This window comes from Watersipora subatra, chromosome 7 (genome assembly GCF_963576615.1).
Source record: "Watersipora subatra chromosome 7, tzWatSuba1.1, whole genome shotgun sequence".
Taxonomy (NCBI): Eukaryota; Metazoa; Bryozoa; class Gymnolaemata; order Cheilostomatida; family Watersiporidae; genus Watersipora; species Watersipora subatra.
In genome coordinates this window covers 1168809-1190423 of record NC_088714.1, presented here as the reverse complement: position 1 = coordinate 1190423, position 21615 = coordinate 1168809, and the positions used below count along the sequence as shown (strand labels likewise).

Below are 21615 nucleotides of genomic sequence, written 5' to 3'. Positions count from 1 at the left end.
CATTAAATTAAATTAAAGGGTGGCATTCCATTTTTCAACCCTTCTCCTACAGTGATGGTCAAATAAAGGTGGCGTTCAAATAGAGGTTTTATGGTATGTAATGCATCATATTATTATTATGGTATTTTGGTTCATTGTTATGGTAAAAGATACTGACTGAGCTGAGCTCAAACTTTCATTTACAGCCAATATTAAAGAAAACAGTTCAATAAAATACTTGTTTGAGAAAGATTTTGCTCAGCCAGATTGTGGAAGGCAGGTAGCACATTTTAAAAAGTCTTTTATCAACTAAATTATTCTATTATTTGCACTTTAAGAAGGGAATGAGTGTTTATTTGCTGTTCTAAAAAAACAGACAAACTAGTTTTGCACTGATAAACATCTTGAGTTAAAGCATACACAATTAGGCTATTATTCTTTACGACTCAGCATCAAACACTCTACGATGTGGGCCTATTAACATTAGAAAATAAAGCAATTCAGAAATGGTTTCTGTCTGCACACCTGAAACTGTGAGGAATGCTCCACTGCAGACCCATTTTCCCATTTGACTGAGTTTTCTTTTCATTTGATGGGCGATCAATGAACTCGTTCTGACAAATGTTGATAAATGTCTTAGCAAAATCATAGCTTCCTGGTGATTTGGTTTTCACTTTTAGTACATGACCTAAGAACATACTGTACAGCATGAGTTAAAAGAGATGAACAGGTTTTTAGCAAACTGTAAAATAACTGCTATAGATCAAGCGAGCCTAAAAGTCTGATGACAGCACCTGCCATTCATTGATAACTATTTTCTTCAGTTAATAAAATGTAAAAATAAGATCATGATTTGCATGCTGAGAAAAACTTGAAGGTTACTCAAATAACCAAGAAACAAAAACCATACTATTAACACATATTTGTGTGAATGAGCCAAAGGCTCTCTACTTTGAGACATACAACTAAGGCCATTTCACTGCTAAGAAATATTCATCTCTGTGTGTACTATTACTAAGAAGGTACGACTTCACAAATCAAAATTCAATGATGACTGATAAATTCAATCACCACATAAAAAACGGGGCTGATCAAACGAGCAGTTAAAAAAAATTAAATGATTTAAAAGTCGACAAAAAAGAACTTTAAGAAATTGGTTTAATTGCATGGATCAGCTTGAGCTTCAAGAGCATTGTATCGAAAGGCAGGACTGTTCAGTCTTTTTGCTAAGATCGTGTCCATAACGAAGATAATACACTTTCTTCCTCTAGTAGTAGATCAACTTTTCTTCCTCTAGTTGAAATATGAAAATACTCTTAAAAGCACATCTAGCAACAGACACAGGCTACTACTGTCAGAAAGAACTAACTCACTGCTAGTATAAATCACTAATCAAATGTAGTAACCTCTTACCAGGCTTAGGGTGAATAAATTGTACATCCATGCCCTTTTCTGCTTCCATTTGAGCTATTTCTTTTTCATAAATCTCCCGGTTTTTGGGATCTGATATCTCTTCAGCATATTCCACAAACATTTTTCTGAACTTTTCATCTTTTAAAGCTTTTCCTATTTTATCTACTTCTTCTTTAGTCACATCAAGGTCTTTCCATCTATCTTCACGAGAAGATGCCATTGTAGCGTAAATCTTACGATTGTGAAAATAAACTAATGAATGGACTGGCGTGAAAATAAAATCTTAAGCTGGAATTTTGTTATAGCTCAAGCGACCAAAGCTGTGTTGAGATTGCTAAATTGCAGCGATCATGACGAGTGGTTTTAAAAAATCTAAGGCTACAAACGGAGCACGGTCACAACGCAGTGCACCATGACAACTACATATCTAGATTTTTCTGGAAGCTCGCTTTGTTACTTGCAACGATGCCAACCAACTACAAAATTCCAAAGAAAGTTTCAATCAATTGACATCTATCACAATACGCTAGCTTTTTTACAAGTTGCAACGCCGATCTTTATTTGGAATGTTGTCCCAGTGATATCTCCAACCTCCTTTTGGCGCTTCCTTTATGTCATGGGCGGTGTTAGTGCCTGGATATTCGGCATTAGGAGTTGCCTTCTCATTACAATTAGTTGCCAATCCCTTTGCTTTTTCAGGGATTTTATTGACCTCTCTATAATTTATATTTGTGCATGATACGCAGATAAGCCTTGTTTGACTTAACAGTGTATGATGATAGCAAATAAACGCCAAAATACTTACAAATACATTGTGAGCTGGGGACTAGAATAAATGAGCAGAAACGTATAACATTTCACAAGTGAACAGTTATATAGGCGGGTAAAGTCTCAACAAAACAGAGTCCATGAATTTTCTGCTATGAAACCGAAGCTTTTCAAATGTCTTCTCATACGTCTCAAGGTCTTCCTACAAAAGTAGAAGCTTTATATTGCTATCAGTTCTTTTTCAAATACAGTAGGAATGACGCAAATGATGCTATCAATGGGCTGAGTATACCTTTATATACTTTTTGTAAAGCTTGTTAGATAGTCTCAGCAGACGACTCTGCGGCAGCATAACCAGCCTGGTAACCAGCTATGACTATCACTCCTAGTACAATGTACCAAAACTATCACTCCTAGTACAAAGTACCAGAACTATTACTGCCAGTGAACAGCGCTAGAACAGTGCTATCACTGCATTAGTACTACCACGACAGGTTCAGGTAAAAAAGAGACGACAGGAGATTCTCCTATGTTGTGTACAAACTCACTCCATAAGGATCAGGAATTGTCTCCGCTTGCACTCCTTCCCCAAAACTGCCTAGGAGCCGTACTTGTGTCTTGGTATAAGAACTTGATCTCATTCTCTCAGCATTCCTAGCATCAGGATGACACTTGTGAGAAATGAGCGTCGGTATCACCATAAGATAATAAGTGAGATATATCAAATGACCGCCATGATAAAATGGATATGCTACACCTGATACTAATACCTGATACTACACGAAATAACTTAGACATAGTCGAAAGTTCACTGCTCCCAACTATTCCTATCGCTACTAGACTTGTTCACGCGCTAAGTCATGGTCAACTTACCCCAAGTGACTCTCAGTCATGCACAGTACATAGTGAGTCATAGTCAACTTACCCCAGGTGACTCTCAGTCATGCACAGTACATAATCCGCGCTGTCTACTATGGACCGCGTCAGCTAAAAATAAAAGGACAGCTGACAGTGAGTAGAAGTTGGTTGCGAGTGAGGTTTACTTAATATGCTGGTATAGGAGCTGGTATAAACTCGTATGTAAACTCTTGGTTCATTCGTAGTTCGACATGAAGCCAACAATCAAAATTTTAAAAGCCATAAAAATAAAGAAACCAAAAGCCTGCTTTTACTTAAAATGTATATAATTAATGATATATTTGCCAACTCTACAGTGATAGATCTGACCATTGCTATAAGACCAACACTACTACGCTAATCAAGCATTGGTTAAGTAATTTACACAGACATCAAAACATATATGTATTTCTTCTGGAAACACAAACCAGAAACTGGTAGTAGATACAAAACCTCTCAGAATTTGAGTTATACGGCATTTTAGGTACATGTAAGACCTGTGTTTGATTTGAGCTTTAAAAGGATTACCTCGTCTTTAGTTATAAAATTATTGGTATCATTTTGTAGGGAACTTTGTCCTATTTCAAATAGCGTATAATGCAACAATAAATATAAGAGCTACTGGAAATATGAGTCATTCTTGTTTGTTAATATAATTGTGGTCTCTCTATTACAGATTACATGTATATAAAAATATTGGGTGTGGCGTGTTTGAAACTAGCAAGCTTCATATACACTTATATTTAGGAGTGCTGTGAACTTGACAATGCTCACTTGAGTCGATGACATCTCTGAGTGGCTGATGTTATGCTTTGACAAACAAGTGATACTATGGGGGTTAATAGGGTCTCCTTCCTTCGCACAGATACCAGCGCTACTTACTATAATTTCCCCCTACAAAAAGGTACAACATCCTGTCATACAAGAGGTTTGAAATGACAATAGATTCAGCTTTCTAAAGAATGAACTGTAGCAACAACTAAAAATGAACATCTTACATCTGGAACATGCGATAAATACTTGCTCATCAGATCTTTCAAGATTCCTTCTGCCATGGGAGAGCGACACGTGTTCCCTATCAAGATATAAAATGGACTGAGGTTTTTCTATAAGCCTGAGAAAGTATTAGGTGGCCATAAGCTAACAAAGAATTTTCACTAAAGATTTATTGAACAAAAACTTTTCTCGACCAAATTTACGTTAAGTACAAATAGCAAAATGAACAAACATCAAAGGCTGTTGCATTTGTTTAATATACGTTACGATACGTAATAAGCTGCGGCATTGACTGCTTCTCTTTAATTAATGTTATAGAGAAAGGTTTAAAAATAACAGCTATTCCGCGCGCTTTCACAGCAGGAATTGATGTTACCAAAGATCTTGAATGTAAAAATGAACTTTCAATAAATTTGATGAACATGAATATTTTGTTGAAGTCGATGAATCTTGATAGATACCAGTTAGTACTTTTTCTTTTAAATTATTTTTGCTGGTGATTTCAAGACTAATACACAAGAACTGATAAACTTACCATTTTAGAGCCATTTTAACGACTTATATGTCAATAACACCGTATTCAAACAGAACTGTTACTAGATTATGAGTCAAGTTAGTGTGCTGACGGCAAACTACAACTAAAGCGTACATTTAATAAAATAGTTATCGTATCTTCTTACTTTCTATGATATCTAACGGTATGTCATCTCACCAATATTAGTCTTTACTTCCTATTCAACCAACAATGGCACTCAGACAGAAAAAGCAAAATTAAAATACAACAGGGTGTTTTTATTCACATTTAATAGTAAATCCACGATTTCGTACATTGAATACATGTGAGCACAGAAAAAAACAAACAATCAATCTGTGATGGATTAAACTGGTCGAGGACTACTTGTAATAGAATGAAATATGGTGACCAAATAATAAAAACAATCAAAGATAAAACGTTTGTTTTTCTCATATGACCCAGTTTCACCTACTCATACTCGTAGATAAAACATACATAACGGTATAAAATACTACAACATTCGGTACCCGTGTCACATACAATTGTGACACGGGTAGGTGTCACCAGACGATGGTCTCTTTAGATACTTCTACTGGTAATGAAAAAACTGAAAAAAATATTTCTAAATCCACCACTTAGCTCGATTTATATTGTGTGAAGTTGCAAATTGCTTTTTAAATATCTTTAGGCAAAACTAGTTCAGGTCTCTTTCTGAATGAGTCAAGAAATAAATATAAGTGCCGACATACAAAGATGTGTAAAACAGAGACGCTAGAGAACTGGCTAGCTATATGATCTGAGTTCAGCGTGGAGTCTATAAGGTCTGGTTTGACCAGCTCGTTAGGCTCTAAATTTTTAAAAACTTATTTACCCAATGACAATCTGTTAACAAGCCATGGTGAAAAAATTTCCATTTATAGTGAGGAACAAAAAAGGTTACAACTTCTTGGTTCAATGAGAATGATAAGGAACATTCAGAATTCTAAACAGTGAGTAGGCATGACTCATTAAGTCACGTGACAAAATGAGCTGATTGGTACTTTCAGGCTTTTTCAATTGACTCTTTCAAGGCTCTAGACGTAAAACAGCATTCGCAATCGAGGTCTTTACAAACTGCAGCAAGCTTGCGCAAGGCTGCGATAAAAGTGCTCCAGCAAAGGATAATACATATACAACACAAACCATCTGATGTACCATCAGATATAGCTTAACCTTAAAACATATTTGGGCAAACAAAGTTATGCAAAAATATCTTCAAGATAACTTTTTATTGTTGGTCTTGTTACATAATATAGTTGTTCACATAAAAAACTTTTGTTGTTCCGCAAATGTAACCCTTGTTAGGCACATTAATGCGCTACATTTAAAGTGACAATATTATTATCGCATTCCTATGTATGCCTGTATGTCGCTAAGAAAATGTTTCCAGAAGACATCACAAACAATATCAATACAAAAGAAAGATACTGCTAATTAAAAATAAATTTTCTTCTATTTTTTCACCATGGGTACTATGTGGTTTGTACTGTTTAGCTTTAGCATTTTGTTGCATGAGGATATTAGCAAATTCAAATACCAGAAGGGAGCAACGCCTGAACTATAGCGCATATACGCAAAACTGTAACGAACAAAACACTTGGTACATCAAAGAACCATCTGAAAAAAAAATTATTGAAGCATCAACAAACAGATTAAAAACTTCCAGTAAAAGAAATACATCAGAGAAGATGCTTCAATTGGCATGGCATTAAAAGGCTTTGACACGTACATAGCCCTGCCAACTTCTACTATGACCAAAATAACAGCAGTTAGTCATCATTTCAAACCAGTACATCACACCAAGAAACAGAAACTGAATAAAGAAGATAAAATGAGCGCCTAAACAACTAACAAACTAACAGAAAAATATAAAAGAAAACATATAAAAAAACATCTATAAAAGAAAACATATAAAAAGAACATCTATAAAAGAAAACATCTCCAATGACTCTGCCTCTTTCTCCTTCGTCTGCCAAACCTCTTTCTCTCTCAACTGTTAGAACTCGTTCTATTTCAACTGTTCAGCCGCCTTATCTATGGACTGGCATGTCATTTATTTTTGTCGGCAAGGATCCCACACCTGAGAAGCATATTCTAAGGTGGGTCTCATTGTAGAATAATATGCAATTTTACCTGTTGGTAGATCGGTATACTTGAGAACCTGCACAGTAAAAATACTATTTGATTTGCCTTAGATATTTTTTACTGTACTCATAAGTAATCATACCAATCAGATCAGATCAGATAAAAATTTTCTGCAAAAGACCCTCCAATGGAGGTAAAAAACAAAATAGCGGAACTCAGCTTAAAAAGAGCAAGCTAGCTATTCAACCTCGGCACGAACTTCCCTCATCGTCCGAGGCCAAAAAGAATATCTTAACTGATCGGTATTAATGTGGGGCAAGTAATACTTCCCAAATCGAGTAGACAATGCAGGAGGCCTTCCCTCTTTATCAGAACCACTTTCCCTGACTTTAACTCCCACATTTATATCAATATCGCCTCAGACGATTCTACCAAAAATATTTTTACGCAGTCTGGATCGTCTCTCCTCCAGCGATTCAAAAGAGGTATTCTCTTTTAAATTAGTGAAACTAGTAATTCCTTTTTTCTTGAAAATAAATCTCAGTGCTAGGTTTTGTGTCTGCTCTAATGATAAAATATCTTTTTTAAGATGTGGATCCCAAACCACGCACCCATATTCAAGGCCTGGTCTTACCAAGGATGTATATGCAGCCTTTCTAGTTCGAGCATCCGCATCTCGGAGTACCCTTCTAAGCATCCCAATTAATCGCTTCCCTTTAGATTCAATTTTGCAAATGTGTTTATTCCATTTTAAGTCACTCTGGAGCTCTACTCCGAAATACGGATTAGATAAGATGCTTTCTAGTTTTTGGGCACATAAGAAAAAAGAAGTATCTTTATTTGACATGAGATGGGATTTTCCCACTGAAAGGTGGTAACATTTCTTTGGATTAAAACTCATCTGCCAGAGATTCGCCCAAGCCTCAAGTGAATGTATATCTTGTTGCAATGTATTGGCTTGATCTCTTGTGGCATATACCAGGGCATCATCTGCAAAAAGTCTACACTGAGAATTTACCTTATCAGGAAGGTCATTAATAAAAAGTAAAAACAACAATGGTCCGAGCACCGAACCCTGCGGCACACCAGAAGTTACGGACACAATATTTGACAGTTCATTTTCTACCTCGACTACTTGAGTTCTATTCTCTAAAAAAGATGTTATCCAGTTTAAGACTTGATCGTGTATTCCATAATTTCAAATTTTATAGACCAGTTTTCGATGATTCACACAATCAAATGCTTTAAAAAAGTCTAGTATTATTATATCTGTAATCAAATTTCTATCAAAGTTCTTAGCTAGATCATCTATTGTGCAAATAAGCTGTGTTTCACAGGATCGTTTAGCACGAAATCCGTGCTGCACATCTGTAAGGATATCATATTTATCTAGGTGGGCACTTATGTGGGAATGGATAATATGTTCCAATAACTTACAACATACGCTGGTTAATGATACTGGCCTATAGTTGGCCGGATCATGCCTTGAACCTTTCTTATAAATAGGCACTACTTTTGCATGTTTCCACACTGAAGGTAATTTCGCTGTGTTTATTGAATATTGAAAAATATTTGTGAGTGGCCGAGCAAGAAAATGCAAAAAAGTTTTTAATGTAATTCCTTTTATGTTGTCAGGACCCCCAGCCTTGCCAACTTTTACACCATTCAATAGTTTAAGTACACCAATTTCAGTTATTTCTATGGGATTAGTGTCTTTAAAACGAGGTGAAGCTATTGCAGGTAAGCAATCATTTTTATCCAAAGTAAAAACAGATTGAAATTGTTGGTTTAGTGCATTAGCTTTTTCAATTGGTGTTTTAGCCACCATATCACCCCCTCTCAGTTCAGGAATGATTCCACCATCATTTGAGCGACTCTCGCAAATATCTAAAAAAAGGTTTGGTTTCACCCTCCTGCAAAGGAACAAATAACTTGTCAGAGAGATACTGAGCCTGCAATGTATGAGCCTGCCAATGATATACAGCCCCCCAATGTGGGGGTTGTATATCATTTATCATACTCCCACTTTTTACTCATACAATAAAACAACTCACCAGTGCAGCAAAACACAACGTTGACAACCATGATGTAGTTGTGCCAAGATGGAAACAAAAAGTAGTTGTATTTACGAGCAAAAACAACCGATACGAACTTTTCTGTAACGTTTCCAGTTGGACTGGAAGGACTGCGTAATGAGCCTTAGCATTTTCTCAACGCTGGCCTAAATGTACTCGCTTGAAATAGTTGTGAGCAGTTTCTTTAGGCTGAGATTATTATTTTTGATGCTAGGTTTAGTGCATTGAATATGTCGATTCAGTCTAAACCATAGAGTTATCTCCCCCTAGAGTGATAACTGTGCATTCAACAACACTAGCGTTTCCGGTGCCAACAAGGAGCGTTTAGGCCACGCCCCTTTTTTGTGCTAGTCAATTGTAGTGATCGACAGAACAATAACGTCAGCCATGAGAATGATCATGAATTTCCAGTTAAGACAGTAATTATTGCTCATATTAAAGAAATGATGATTATAGTTTATTACTCTAATATATGCTCATTATTTAAAGCAATTCAATACCTACATGCATTGCAAAGGCACTGAATAGATGGTGTTAAGTAAGTGAGTTAATGCAATCAGTTACTCCAATGATATACAGCCCCACGCATGAGGGGCTGTATATCATTGGTTATTCAAAGTCTCATAGATAAGATAGATAGTCATACTGGGGTTGTATTACATTGGTGTGATGGGAAGCTAATCGACTGCCATCAACAGATAGTATTGACATTGTATGGTGATAGAGTGATTCATTGTCACCTCAGTTCACAAACAGCCCTTGCATGTAATATTAGATTTCAATACATATCAATCAAATACATAGACTAGCTTGAAGCAAAGATGTCCACTAGTTAGTGGACATCTTTGCTTGATGTAAGCAAGCAAAAAGTTTGAAAGTTAGAGTGGCAAATGTTGTTATATGTTAGATAAAAATAAATTATACTTAATTATACTAAATTAAAATTATTTAAAAACAAAATAGACTTTTTATTACTTTATTTATTAAATAAAGTAATAAAAAAGTAGTTGTGAATTACTTTATTTATTAAATAAAGTAATAAAAATTAGCTATGATTACAATAATTTTTTATTTTACATGTAATCATAGCTAAACAGATTATATTTAGCATTACTTGCTAATTATTTTACATTTAAACACATTTGCAGTTTCATTTTTCTTCTTAATTCATTTTAACAAAAAACTTCTCTCATGATATGAAGTTTAAATGTGGTAGTTGTTTGAAAAAGCTTGAAAACATTTACCGTTGTTTTTATTTTCTCTCTTCTCTTCATTTATTTCAATTACACAAAACACTTTTCATAATATGTAGTTTGAAAGTTAAAGTGGTAAATGTTGTTATATGTTAACCCATTCAGGACTAATTAGTTATTGGTTGACTGCTCCCCCAGCCCAATTAATTTTTCACTAGCCTTACAATTAAAATAGAGCTACACAAAATTGAGTATAACTAGAGTTCTTTTCAAAATAATCTTGATTTGTTTTTTGCAGCATAACAAAGACATTCCAGGCTACAATGTGATATAACTTTTTGTGCACCTTTAAAAATTCTACTGACCACAATTTCTAATAATTCTGTGAACTTTTTTTTTATCAAAATTGTTTTTCATGTTTCGTAGCAGCTCACAAGCAGTTTTTTGATACTGAAATTGTTGGACCTATGTTAGATTGATAGCAAACTTTATCAGCAGCAAATAAAAAAAAAGATTTCTCAATTCCGAGCAATAGAACAGGTGTTACTAGCTTTTAACCAACACTACGTCACTGACAGTTTTATCAATTATATAATCAAACAATTTGTTAATTTATATTGAAATGCATTGCAGAGGTTATTATGAATATATTATGCATAAAAAATACTCAAGTTACCAGCTAACAGACAATCAATTACTAGCAAAAAAAATAGGTGTAAAAATACAGTAAAATATATTGTAAAAAATACAGTAAAAATGAATATGCATGAAAACGAAACAATATATACATGTATAATAAGGGTGTGTTCATTAAAAAATTATGACACGGTGAGAGTTATTTGATGCCAACTACACATGCATATTTGCTGCCATTATAAGTTAGTTGATGCAGTATTCATCAGATATTGGTGTTGAAGCCCTAGGCTCATCAACAATGGCATCATCACTCACAAGCCCTTGACTGTCTTCACCTACATGTAGCAAATATGATCGGTAGTAAGCAACCTATTTGCTTTCAAACTTCTTGTACAGCCTAGAAAAAATTGTGCTTTAGTAGTTTTTCAGGGTAAATACCTAATAAAAAATTGAAAATAAGTAGTCTACTGCAGCTAACAATTGGTAATACAAATTGCAAATATTTTTTGATACTGTAAATATAAACACAAAAAGTCATGAAGATGATTACTGTGGTAAGTGTCCCCTATCGACCAATATTAGAGTTTAGTGGTTGAGGCTAGTTTATAGTAGATGTTGAGGTTGAGAACTATATGCTTGACTAATTGTGGGTTGAACAATTGGATATAAATGAAATAAGAAATTTTTATTATTTTGTAGTTCTACAAGGAAATCATAAAACTATTGTTTATTATGGGGTAATAGAGTGATGAGTTCGTGCTGCAAAAAGATCTAAATTTTATTGGATTGAAAATGTTATAATCATGTGTATCATGAAAAAAATCCATATCTTACACTATTGGAATAAAGTTTGTTAGAAATTCACAAGAAAAATTTCGGCTTTTTATCGTTTTTTTTCGGTAAAATTCTATAAATAGCCACATAAAACTTACCTTCTTACATCAGAAAATTCTCATTTTCTTCTTGAACATTACTTTTGTTGCTATTTTCTTCTCCTGAGCTGATTACCGCATCTAATTCACTTAAAAATTTTGCCATCGTTCGGATAAACCTTTTCCAATATGGCGATCATCAAATTTCCAAAACAGTTGATATCTATCACATAATTTGTTAGTTAAAACTTTCTTGTCCAATCACATATTTGGTATCAAAATGATGCCCAGACTCTTAAACTTCGTTTGGTGAATGAATAAAACCGATGTACCTAAACAGCTAAGCAATAGAGCAAATCAAAGTTTAACCCGAGTACTTCGGGAATGGGCCCTGGAGAGCACAACTCTTCCCGAGGTATTCGGGAACAGTCCTGAGTGGGTTAAATAAAAATAAATTATACTTAATTCTACTAACTATAATTATATAAAAATAAAATAGACTTTTTTATTACCTTATTTATTAAATAATTTTTCATTGTAATCATAGCTAAACAGGTTATATTTAGCCATTACTTGCTAATTATTTTACATTTAAACACATTTACAGTTTTATTTTTTTTCCTAATTTATTTCAACAAAACACTCCTTTCATGATATGAAATTTAAAAGTTGTAGTTTGAAAAAGCTTGCAAACCTTTAGAGTTGTTTTCTTTTTCCTCTTAATTCATTTAAACTGCTTAAAAATATTTTCTCATGATATGAAGTTTAAAATTTAGAATAGTAAATGTTATATAAAAATAAATTTTCTGTCCAAATACTTTTTTATTACTCGGGCAACACCGGTTAGTACAGCTCATAGTTGATGGCAGTTGATTAGCTTTCCATCACACCAATGTAATACAACCCCAGTATGACTATATATGTTATCTATGAGTAACTGCTTGCATTACCTTCACTTTCACTCACTATCTATTCAGTGCCTTGGCAAGTCATGTAGGTATCAGGGATTGCGTGTATGTCACAATTTCCATTTTCATAATTCATTTCCATATTATTTCCATTTCCATAAAAGTTCCATAATTCATTTCCATATTAATTCCATTTCCATATTATTTCCATTTCCATATTATTTCCATTTCCATAATTCATTTCCATATTAATTCCATTTCCCTACTTCATTTCCATAGTATTTCCATTTCCATATTATTTCCATTTCCATAAAAGTTCCATAATTCATTTCCATATTATTTCCATTTCCATAGCATTTCCATAATTCATTTCCATATTATTTCCATTTTCATACCATTTCCATACTTGTAAAATAAAATGTCCATATCCATTTCCCTAAAATTATGGAAATATTTATGTTTATGGAAATGAAAAAGTAAACATTTCCATAATATGTTTAGCAATCCCTGGTAGGTATTGAATTGCTTTAAATAATAAGCATATATTAGAGTAATAAACTATAATCATCTTTTCTTTAATATGAGCATTAATTACTATCTCAACTGAAAATTCATGATCCTTGTTTAACCCTTCTCATGGCTGATGTTATTATCTAGTCAATCACTACGACTGACTAGCACAAAAAAGAGGCGTGGCCTAAACGCTCCTTGTTGGCACCGGAAACACTCGTGTAGTTATCACTCTAGGGGGAGATAACTCTATGGTCTAAACTGAATAAACATTTCACTATCAAAGACCGGTGCGTCATTTGCCGCTGGCGATTTGCTAGTAGATAAGTTATATTCTTTTGAGAGAGAGAGAGAAATCTTTATTTTATATATAGATCTAAGAAAACAACAACGCCTCTATTTGCAGGCAAGATAAAAAGAAACTGTTATATAATATATTCTTTTTTTCTGAAGTGCCTATTCATTCTTTCTTTCTTATTGTTTTTTTAGACATTCTCATCAATCTGAATCAACTTAAATTTTTATCATTCTTTTACTATTACTCTGAAATATGCTTACATCTCTCCATAAACACAGGACATAGACACAGTAGTTACCTGGTAATCCGTGGATTATGATGAGTTCGAGGGCGTTTATGGACAGATGTAAGTATATTTTAGAGTAATAGTAGTAAAAATTGATAGAAATTTAAATTAAATTATTGGTAAGAACGTCTACAAAAAATTTAGAAAAAAATTAATGAATAGACACTTCATAAGGAAAGTAAAGAATATAACATTTCTACTGGCAAATGACAGATGGCGCACCAGTCTTTAATATTTACACTTGACCTTGCTGATTTTTCTCAAGACGTCTATGTTGATCAATTTTCACGCAGCTTCATAGACACCTTCATAGACACAAATGAAGCTGCGTCAAATTTATACATATTGTACTGTAAATTTACGTCAATCACAATCCCAAATACTTTAAACATGTATTTACACTAAACATTGCCATTTTAGAATTTGTTATTTTTAAAATAAATAAATAAAAATTACAAATAAAACACCTTTTTACATTGTAATAATGTTCAAACTTTAACTGGCCGTATCATCGTTTAGACCATGATCGCCTTGCCAACCGCCAATGCCAACATGGCGACCATGGTAAGACTGACGAAAGAGATACTTCCAATAGTGAAGGAAGTCTATAGTAGGAAAAAGTAAGTTGCTTCGAATATGTCTCATGCTCTGTAGTACTTGAAAATTTTTATAATTAAAAATAAAATATTAACTACGTCTATTTTGAAATGAATTTAAAGCAAGGCCAATGGGGAAAAAATTTAGAGCAAGAAAACTATTCAAGTTCATTCTATGTCGCAACAGATTTTATCGAATCTGTCACAAATAAATATTCAGCAGCAGTTTAATAAATTTAGTTTAGCATCAGTAATAAAAATTATTCTTCCAACAATCTAACCAACTTACCAAAAGGGTCCAGCTTTTTTGTGGGTAAGCCAGGTTACAGTACTTTCAGCAACAAAGTTCTTAGTGCAAGTTTAAAAGACATAACTTTGCCTGCATTAATATACAAATTTAGTAAAAAGTTAATATTGAAATACTACTTAATTAAATCAACACATATTTAGTAAAGTTTATGGCTCTATGACAACATACTATTATACGCCAAATTAAATTGTCTAAATGTGCTAGTGCATTATTTTGAACAGTAATTTTCTTTGCCAATAAATAGATTTTTGGAGATTGTGCATTGACTACCAATGATATAGCAAGATATATAATAATGACTGAAATTGTGTTAAACTTTTTAGTATACTAGCTTTTATTTGTGTAATGTAAGCTTAGAGATGACGGTGAAGCTTTGTAGAAACATATGGTTTTGTGAAGCATGCTAGACCATACTGCCTAGCAAAACACTGATTAGTGCACAACACCAGCAATTCTATTCACTTTTAACAATTTTAGTTATAGTAAAACGTTGTTATAAAATTGATCAAGCTCCTGTTACAACTACAAAAAATAGGGACAAGATTAAAGGTTTTGATAGTGACTCAAAAGTATTGTTGTATGCTTTTACTCCAAGGCTTCATTCGTCTATAGCTCGTGTTGTCGAAGTTCTTAGTTTTTACAATTTTAAAATCCAAATTTTTAGAATCTACTTAAGCTGGTTTCAAACCACACCTAAGCTGTAGAGGCTTTGCAACCATTAAGTTTTTATAGTCTCTTTTTGTACTCCGTCTCTGTTGTCTGTGAGCAGTTTTATTGACACTGGTGACGGTTCAGACTAATGTGACTCGACATACCTCACATTCGATGTTTTTTGGAATCTATGGATTATCCTAAATCTTTTGAAAAGCACTCCACAGTTGTTTTTGCGTGTCTTCAGAGACCTAATAACCGGTACTTTGTTTCCAGACTTTTGACAAAGTTTGTGAGTCCACCTTTCCTCGTAACACTAACCTCAACAATATTCAGTTCTGTGAGCTCTAGAAGTATCTTCAACTTATTTGCACTAAAGTGAAAGTTCTTTATTGTCATTTCTGTAGAAGGCTCCTGAGCCGGAACTGAATTGATCTTCTCCTACTGTGTTATGGTATCAAAATGCACAAGTTTTCTGATTATCAATTAAAGCATAAGAGCTGGCTTTAACAATAGTCAGGAATGAAGCTGTTACAGATTTAATTTAAGTCCCCAGCATATAAGTCATTATGTTCTGAAAGCACATTATGATCTGTAAAAAGCCATTATATTTTTATAGAGCAGCAAAGAATGTTATGTAAGAATCTAAGGAGGCTAAACTTGTTTGAGCTGATGTGAGCCAGCATTTATTACAATATTAATCTAAAAAGCGATCAGAGTTTTAGAAGATCTGCTGTTGGCAATAATCATCAAGACATAATCCTAGCACACACCAGCACTCCTCGTCTTTTTTCTTTGGCCTCAATTGCCTTCAACAAAGCAACTCCGAGATCAGTTTTTGAGTTGGGGCTATTTTCGGCCGTCATCAGCTCTTGTACTACTACTATGGTGCTAGGAGTTGAACTACTGCTCTTGCTGGTGCCGTCACCAGCCCAACAATCAGGACCATAGTCGCCTTATTACTGTTGCTGCTGGCATCACTCTTTACTTTAATGCTAGCAAGTACATCACTGCTTTTACCAGTATCATCACCAAACGTACTATCATTGATAATGACCAAATTTTGTAAGACTGTATATCTCCAAATCATTTTCTAGTCTCTTATGGAGATTTTTGTGTTATTCTTCAAGGGTGGCCATTATCTACAAGACAGCTCAGGCATCTCATTATCATCTTGCGATTTCAGCCACATTTTTCATCAAATAACCACTTTTTAGTGGCCGTGCACTAAACAATACCAAAGTATTCTGTATGTTAACAAAAAAGAGTGCAAGACATCAGTATACACAGTTCTTAACACTTTCACCGTAGCCCACCCTAACCCATATCTTCTTCGACGGTTACATTAACAGTAACTTTTCCCATTCTTATATCATTATTAAAGAGCAGCTGCTGTGTAGTAAGTCAGTTATCAGTCTCAACTAGTAAACTGTGGAACAAGTACAACTTTTTCTGTGAAAGAAAAAGTTGTACTTATTTAAACTGGTTTAAGAGTAAGGTTTGACATTAAAAAGTAGAGTTATCTCTCTCTCTCACTAGGCCTAACAATTACTAATTTCTTGACCAAGTGCAGCAATGAGTTTTTTAAAAAAGGTTTACTAGATCAGCAATTTACACAATTTTACAATACTGCTGAGTTGATTGCTCTCTTCTCATCCATTCTTAAGTATCTTTCAACTATAGAGAGAAGCACGAAGATGACTTAATTAGCTACCTCTGCTCTTACCTAACAACAAAAAGCTCACTCTTGACAAAATAAAATAATTGCAAAAAGATTTGTGACTGTTTTTCTAGGACATTTGCTATGCAATTTATTTAAACTCTATGATGCAGCAAGCCTTGTTTGTGGCGCAGTTTAGAGAAGGGAAGTGTAAGTCTCTGTGAGTAGTAGCAACAGATCAACTACTCCAGCATCTAGATGAATAGTAATAGCATATGAATTGTTGCTTGTGCGTTGTGAGTCTTATATATGGAAGTTTGTATAATAAGAAACAGTCTTGTACCAGTTTCATATTAGAATGTATAGAGAAGAAACAAATATTCAACGTATACGCAAATAAAAATGTTAGCGAACACCACTATCTCTACAATTACAGCAGCCGTGCCTTGGTGGTCTAAGACGCCTGACCTCCAAACAACAGGTTGGTGCTCAATCTCCAAAAAAGGCCACTAGTAGTGACATGAATAACATCCAACCTTAAATCACTCTCCGCAACTAGGCATGTCTTCAGTCGTCGAGGTTTTATTGAAACTAGACACAAACATGTTCTGCTAAGATCACAGAGCCCTTGTTTGTGCAACATGGGCTACAACTCGTTAGTGCTTGCATAATCAGACACCATATTTGATCCTTGAGGGCATCCAAGGACAGCATATGTCCGAGAAGTTGCTTAACTACATACCGTTGTCACTGGGTACATAATGATATGCGAAAGAAAACTGAACAACGAATTAATGATACGGAGAGGAAGTGAGGATACAATTACTAGTTATGCCTAGTTCACTACTAAAGATTTATATCAGAAGTTTGCCAGTTCATAGTAGATATAGCGTGAACGGGTGCTATGCAGGTTCAGCATTTGAACTCTTAGAAAATTTATGAAACTATAGTTTTAAGATGAATGTGAACAATTGATTTGCCCGTATTTTAGTTCAGCCCAAGCAAATCGAACAAGAGAATATCAAGCAGCAGTCAAAATACAGTCATGGTACAGAGCGCTGCGAGCCCGTGCATATTTGAGATACATCATCGACTGCTCAAATGTCATCCAAAAAAGATACCGAGGTTTTCAGGGGAGAAAGGAATTCCGAGTTTTCCTGAAGGTATGTTTTACACATGAAACTTAGTGTAATCTGTGTATAATAGGTCATGCGTGTATTTCATACTGTATCACTTCTGTACGCTTGTACAGAAGTGTAGCAACACATAAATCAAGTACCTTTGCAAAGTATATTTAGTTTCAAATAAGGATTTACAAAGCAGGTCAGAATTCAAGATTAGTTATTTCGCAAACTATGTACATGTATATCAGCTCTCTAAGTGGACTTAACTAAGATTTTTTAGCATCCATCAATCTCTTATATCTATTTCGGTGCATTGATAGGGTGCTAGCCCTTTTTAGAGGAGGTTGTCCAGTTTGGGTTGTAATTTTATCTATGTGGTTGAAAAAAGACAATACGCTACCTAAAACCACGAACAAACTCAATTCATTGGGAATCTGAAAATTGGATATTTGGTAAGATTTTAAATTACTAAAACGATTGTAAATTTTTTTTAATAGAATGAAGTTTTTGTGATGAAGCTAAACAGATACAACCTTTTGGCAACTCGAATACAAAAGGTTTGGCGAGGTTTCTATGTGAGAAAATACATCTTCAACTATTACAGCTTCAAGCGCTACCTTAGCAGCCTCCTTATCAAAAACGAAACCATCAGGTAGGTTTTTGTCAGCTGTTTACAGATTATTTAGCCATTGATGTTGAGTTGAAAGGTTTACTCATTTGTGATACACAGTGAATATACAGTTAATGTTGTATATGATAACGCGGACAGATCAAGATGTTCGGCAACCCTTACTCAAGATGTGATAATTACAACATAGTTTTACTGTACTACTGTCAATAATAATTTCATCATAGTTTATCTTGACCCTTGGTGGTAAGATAATGATAAGCGTGCGATGTACCGTCACATTTTTAAAATTTGTATAAGTCTAGTGGTTAGGTAACTACACCTACTTGTACTTACTAAAACAGAGAGACACTGGCTGCTTATAAAGAACAACAACAAACGGAGCGAATGCAAGCAGAAGCCAAAGCTCAAAGAGAAAACAAGGAAGCATGGCTTAGAAAACATCACCACCTAGTGAGTGTCATAAGTCATAATATCCTTTAAGGATTCTGTTCTTAAAGATCTATTCTGTTACTCTTTAGTTACTAAACATAGTAATAAGAAGCAACTGAAGGTTATGTCTCCTTGCTAATGGTTTAACCGAATCATAGAGTACCTATAAAATGTTTTATAGCATGAATACAACTGGTCATGTAGTGTGTCACGTGTTTATGAAAGCTGTTTACTTGCTAAGAAGTATTTTCTTAGCCTCATACTTTGATACTATTAATCAATAAATTTGGAGAAGCGTAGATGTTTATCTGCATTTTATTGAAGTCCTCTGTCTCGTAGAGTTGACATTAGTTGAAGGGCAGTTAAAAACTTGTAGAAGTAAGTTGATTGCATTGAATTGTTGCAGGTGAGCACAGCAGTTGTACCCGGTATCTACAACTCACCGTATTTACCATTTGAAACTGAGGTAGAGGCAGACCTGAGAAATACAAAACCATTTGACCATGTTAAGAAACCGGATGGGAAACCTAAGTATAACCCAACAGCCACAAGGTATGACCTGACAACTCCCAAACCTCCGTCTCTTCCACCGATAGCTAAAAAACCACAGGTTAGTGAATGTTTAATCCGTAAAGCCATGTATTGGAGAAAGCAGAAGTCTTTTGTGTATTCCGTCAAGGGTAATAGGTAGAGGGTGCTATCGAGTTGTCAGAAGTTATTTGACAGTCTTTAAGTAAACGTATCTAAGGCAGGTTTCTAAACTGTAGCTGATCTCTACTGACTCAAATGTTTCTAGTTTACAATCTTCAATGTTTATTAGCCTTGACAATGAAATAGAAGACTGTAGAACATTACTATTTTACACTACTACTGTATCTACTACTACTATCTTCTACTACCACTACTACTACTACTATCTAGTGTACTACTACTAATATCTACTACTACTATCTAGTGTACTACTACTACTATCTAGTGTACTACTACCACTACTACTATCTACTACTACTGTATCTACTAACTACTTTTAGTGTTATCTGCTACCGTAATGTTTTTTTATAATTTCAGGGGCCGTTCCGACAAGCGGAAGAAGTGAGACAGCAACGATATCGACCTTTCAACCCATCCCTTAGAGTGGAGACTTCTTATACTGCGGTAGACGAAGCGAGGGAAGCCATGAAACAACAGGAGTGGGTAGACCGAGTTATTGACACACCGTAAGTCGCTAAATTCATTGGTTAATAGTAAACATAAGGTGAACTTATCTACGTCTACTTGTAATGTGATCATAGACGAGGTTATATTAGAATTGCTAGTGAAACATAAACATTGCGAGTTTTATAGCATAAGTATGTCAAACAGGTTCAAGCCATTCACCCATAGACATAGAAACTATGAGCCACTACATCACACACAGACAACTTATGGCCACATACCTTATGGAACAGCATATTTCAGGGAGGAACACTCAAACAAATTCATTTCAACACAAGTGAGTTTTTACACCCCTCTTGTTATGTCATCAATATAGTATTATGTATTATTGTGTAGAATTATAGACGGTGAACAGATATGAGGTTAATTTTCAAAGCACATTTGATCAATTAAATGCATGAAACCAATAGAACCATATGCGGAGTTGTCTAATCACAAATGGCTCTTCTACTTTCAAAAAACATGTAGTTCACTCTATGACAAAGGTTGCCCTTTTTTTAGCCGATGAAAACCCTTGTACCCCCCATTCCTATCTTCGACAAGCTCAACGCTACTTATTCTCAAGGAGAAGTGTGAGAGGCTCAACTCCTCCTGTCAGGTCCAACGAAGAGAGCTACTTCAACTCTACTGACTCATTTTCACATTCAATAAAACTTTAACAAAAGTTCGTACAAATAAGGATGTTTACTAATCCACTAACCATATCATAATATGAAGGCTTATTTTGTGTTACTTCATCAGTTGCCAATCAGATATGCTGAAGCTCTTAGTGTGTACCTTATTCCTATGTATGTTTTTTTGCTATACAAGGTAGGATGGTCACAGTCAGTTTCTGGCTTGTTTTATTGCAAAGCTGATGATAAATTCCGCTGCAAAGGTCAAGGATTGTTTATGTTTTGTATGACTGATTTATAATGAAATAAACAATAAGTTTTAATGTGTAAAAGGTGTATTCTTATCTAAACCAAATATCATATCAAACAACTCTCTAGCATTGGGAGCATTATAAAGGATGCATATGTTCAGCTGAATGCTATACTTACTACTAGCAGTCAACTTGAATATAATTACTGTAACATAGTAATCTTTATCTTTACTATGTTAGGAGCTGTGCTCGCCATCTAAAGCCATGCTAAACATGTTACAAAAAGGATTGCACCGAACAGGCATTGAACTCAGATACTCGGATTCAAAGCTAAGCGAGCTAGCACTGCATCACCTTGCAGCATTGATGATTGATTTTACATAAAGTGATTACGTATAACAATCTGTCCCTGCGTACCTGTCAACATGTAGTCTTTACTATAAGAAAAGCTGTGCTCCTCCGAAGCCACATTAGATGTGGAGAAAAAACAATGCGGCACACATTATCCAAACTTGCACTCATCAACTTCGTAGACCTGCATGCTAACTACTGCACCAACCATTCAATTTCCTAATTGAACAATTATTGTGTTTTATTGGCACACAGGATAGTCTCTCACAGCACATCAGACTGTCAGGGTATCCGTAATAGATAGCAACACACAG

General features: G+C 34.6%; 3 protein-coding genes across 6 annotated transcripts in view; 1 reads left to right on the top strand and 2 right to left on the bottom strand.

Annotated features, from left to right (window-relative positions):
- Positions 1-1617, bottom strand: part of LOC137401178 (protein kintoun-like) — a 31880-nt gene extending 30263 nt beyond the window's left edge. For all 3 annotated transcript variants that reach the window (XM_068087561.1, XM_068087562.1, XM_068087563.1), the window contains exons 1-2: positions 1393-1617; positions 505-667 (exon numbers count right to left, since the gene is read on the bottom strand). In XM_068087561.1, the coding sequence (XP_067943662.1) occupies positions 505-667; positions 1393-1612 (383 nt within the window). In that variant the 5' untranslated portion in view covers positions 1613-1617. The remainder of the gene's footprint in view (positions 1-504; positions 668-1392) is intronic.
- A 470-nt stretch (positions 1618-2087) lies between these two features.
- On the bottom strand, positions 2088-8960 carry LOC137400072 (protein-arginine-phosphatase-like). 2 transcript variants are annotated; one of them, XM_068086381.1, is made up of 6 exons: positions 8844-8960; positions 4056-4132; positions 3832-3951; positions 3086-3147; positions 2709-2814; positions 2088-2362 (listed from the first exon to the last, which is right to left on the bottom strand). In XM_068086381.1, exons 2-6 carry the CDS (start codon positions 4110-4112, stop codon positions 2264-2266), a joined length of 444 nt encoding a protein of 147 aa, XP_067942482.1. In that variant the 5' UTR covers positions 4113-4132; positions 8844-8960; the 3' UTR covers positions 2088-2263. The 2 variants fall into 2 exon arrangements, with proteins under 2 accessions (XP_067942482.1, XP_067942481.1); XM_068086380.1 differs by having other exon boundaries at positions 8746-8921.
- Positions 8961-14019: 5059 nt separating this feature from the next.
- On the top strand, positions 14020-20987 carry LOC137399922 (spermatogenesis-associated protein 17-like). The gene is made up of 8 exons (XM_068086182.1): positions 14020-14089; positions 17678-17849; positions 18308-18462; positions 18783-18891; positions 19277-19480; positions 19939-20087; positions 20233-20362; positions 20587-20987. The coding sequence occupies exons 1-8, from the start codon at positions 14022-14024 to the stop codon at positions 20659-20661; spliced, it is 1062 nt and encodes a 353-aa protein (XP_067942283.1). The 5' UTR covers positions 14020-14021; the 3' UTR covers positions 20662-20987.
- The last annotated feature ends 628 nt before the right edge of the window (positions 20988-21615 follow it).

What these genes read in the sequence shown, in the direction of transcription:
- LOC137400072 (XM_068086380.1), bottom strand. Translation starts at nt 8,776, where the DNA reads ATGGTTGTCAACGTTGTGTTTTGCTGCACTG. An exon ending in ATTTATCGCATGTTCCAGAT is followed by an intron (nt 3,952 to 4,055) that starts GTAAGATGTTCA and finishes ACCTTTTTGTAG; the next exon opens with GGGGAAATTATAGTAAGTAG. An exon ending in CAGAGATGTCATCGACTCAA is followed by an intron (nt 3,148 to 3,831) that starts GTGAGCATTGTC and finishes TTTTATTTTTAG; the next exon opens with CTGACGCGGTCCATAGTAGA.
- LOC137399922 (XM_068086182.1), top strand. Translation starts at nt 14,022, where the DNA reads ATGGCGACCATGGTAAGACTGACGAAAGAGATACTTCCAATAGTGAAG. An exon ending in ATCAAAAACGAAACCATCAG is followed by an intron (nt 18,463 to 18,782) that starts GTAGGTTTTTGT and finishes TTACTAAAACAG; the next exon opens with AGAGACACTGGCTGCTTATA. An exon ending in ACAAATTCATTTCAACACAA is followed by an intron (nt 20,363 to 20,586) that starts GTGAGTTTTTAC and finishes CCCTTTTTTTAG; the next exon opens with CCGATGAAAACCCTTGTACC.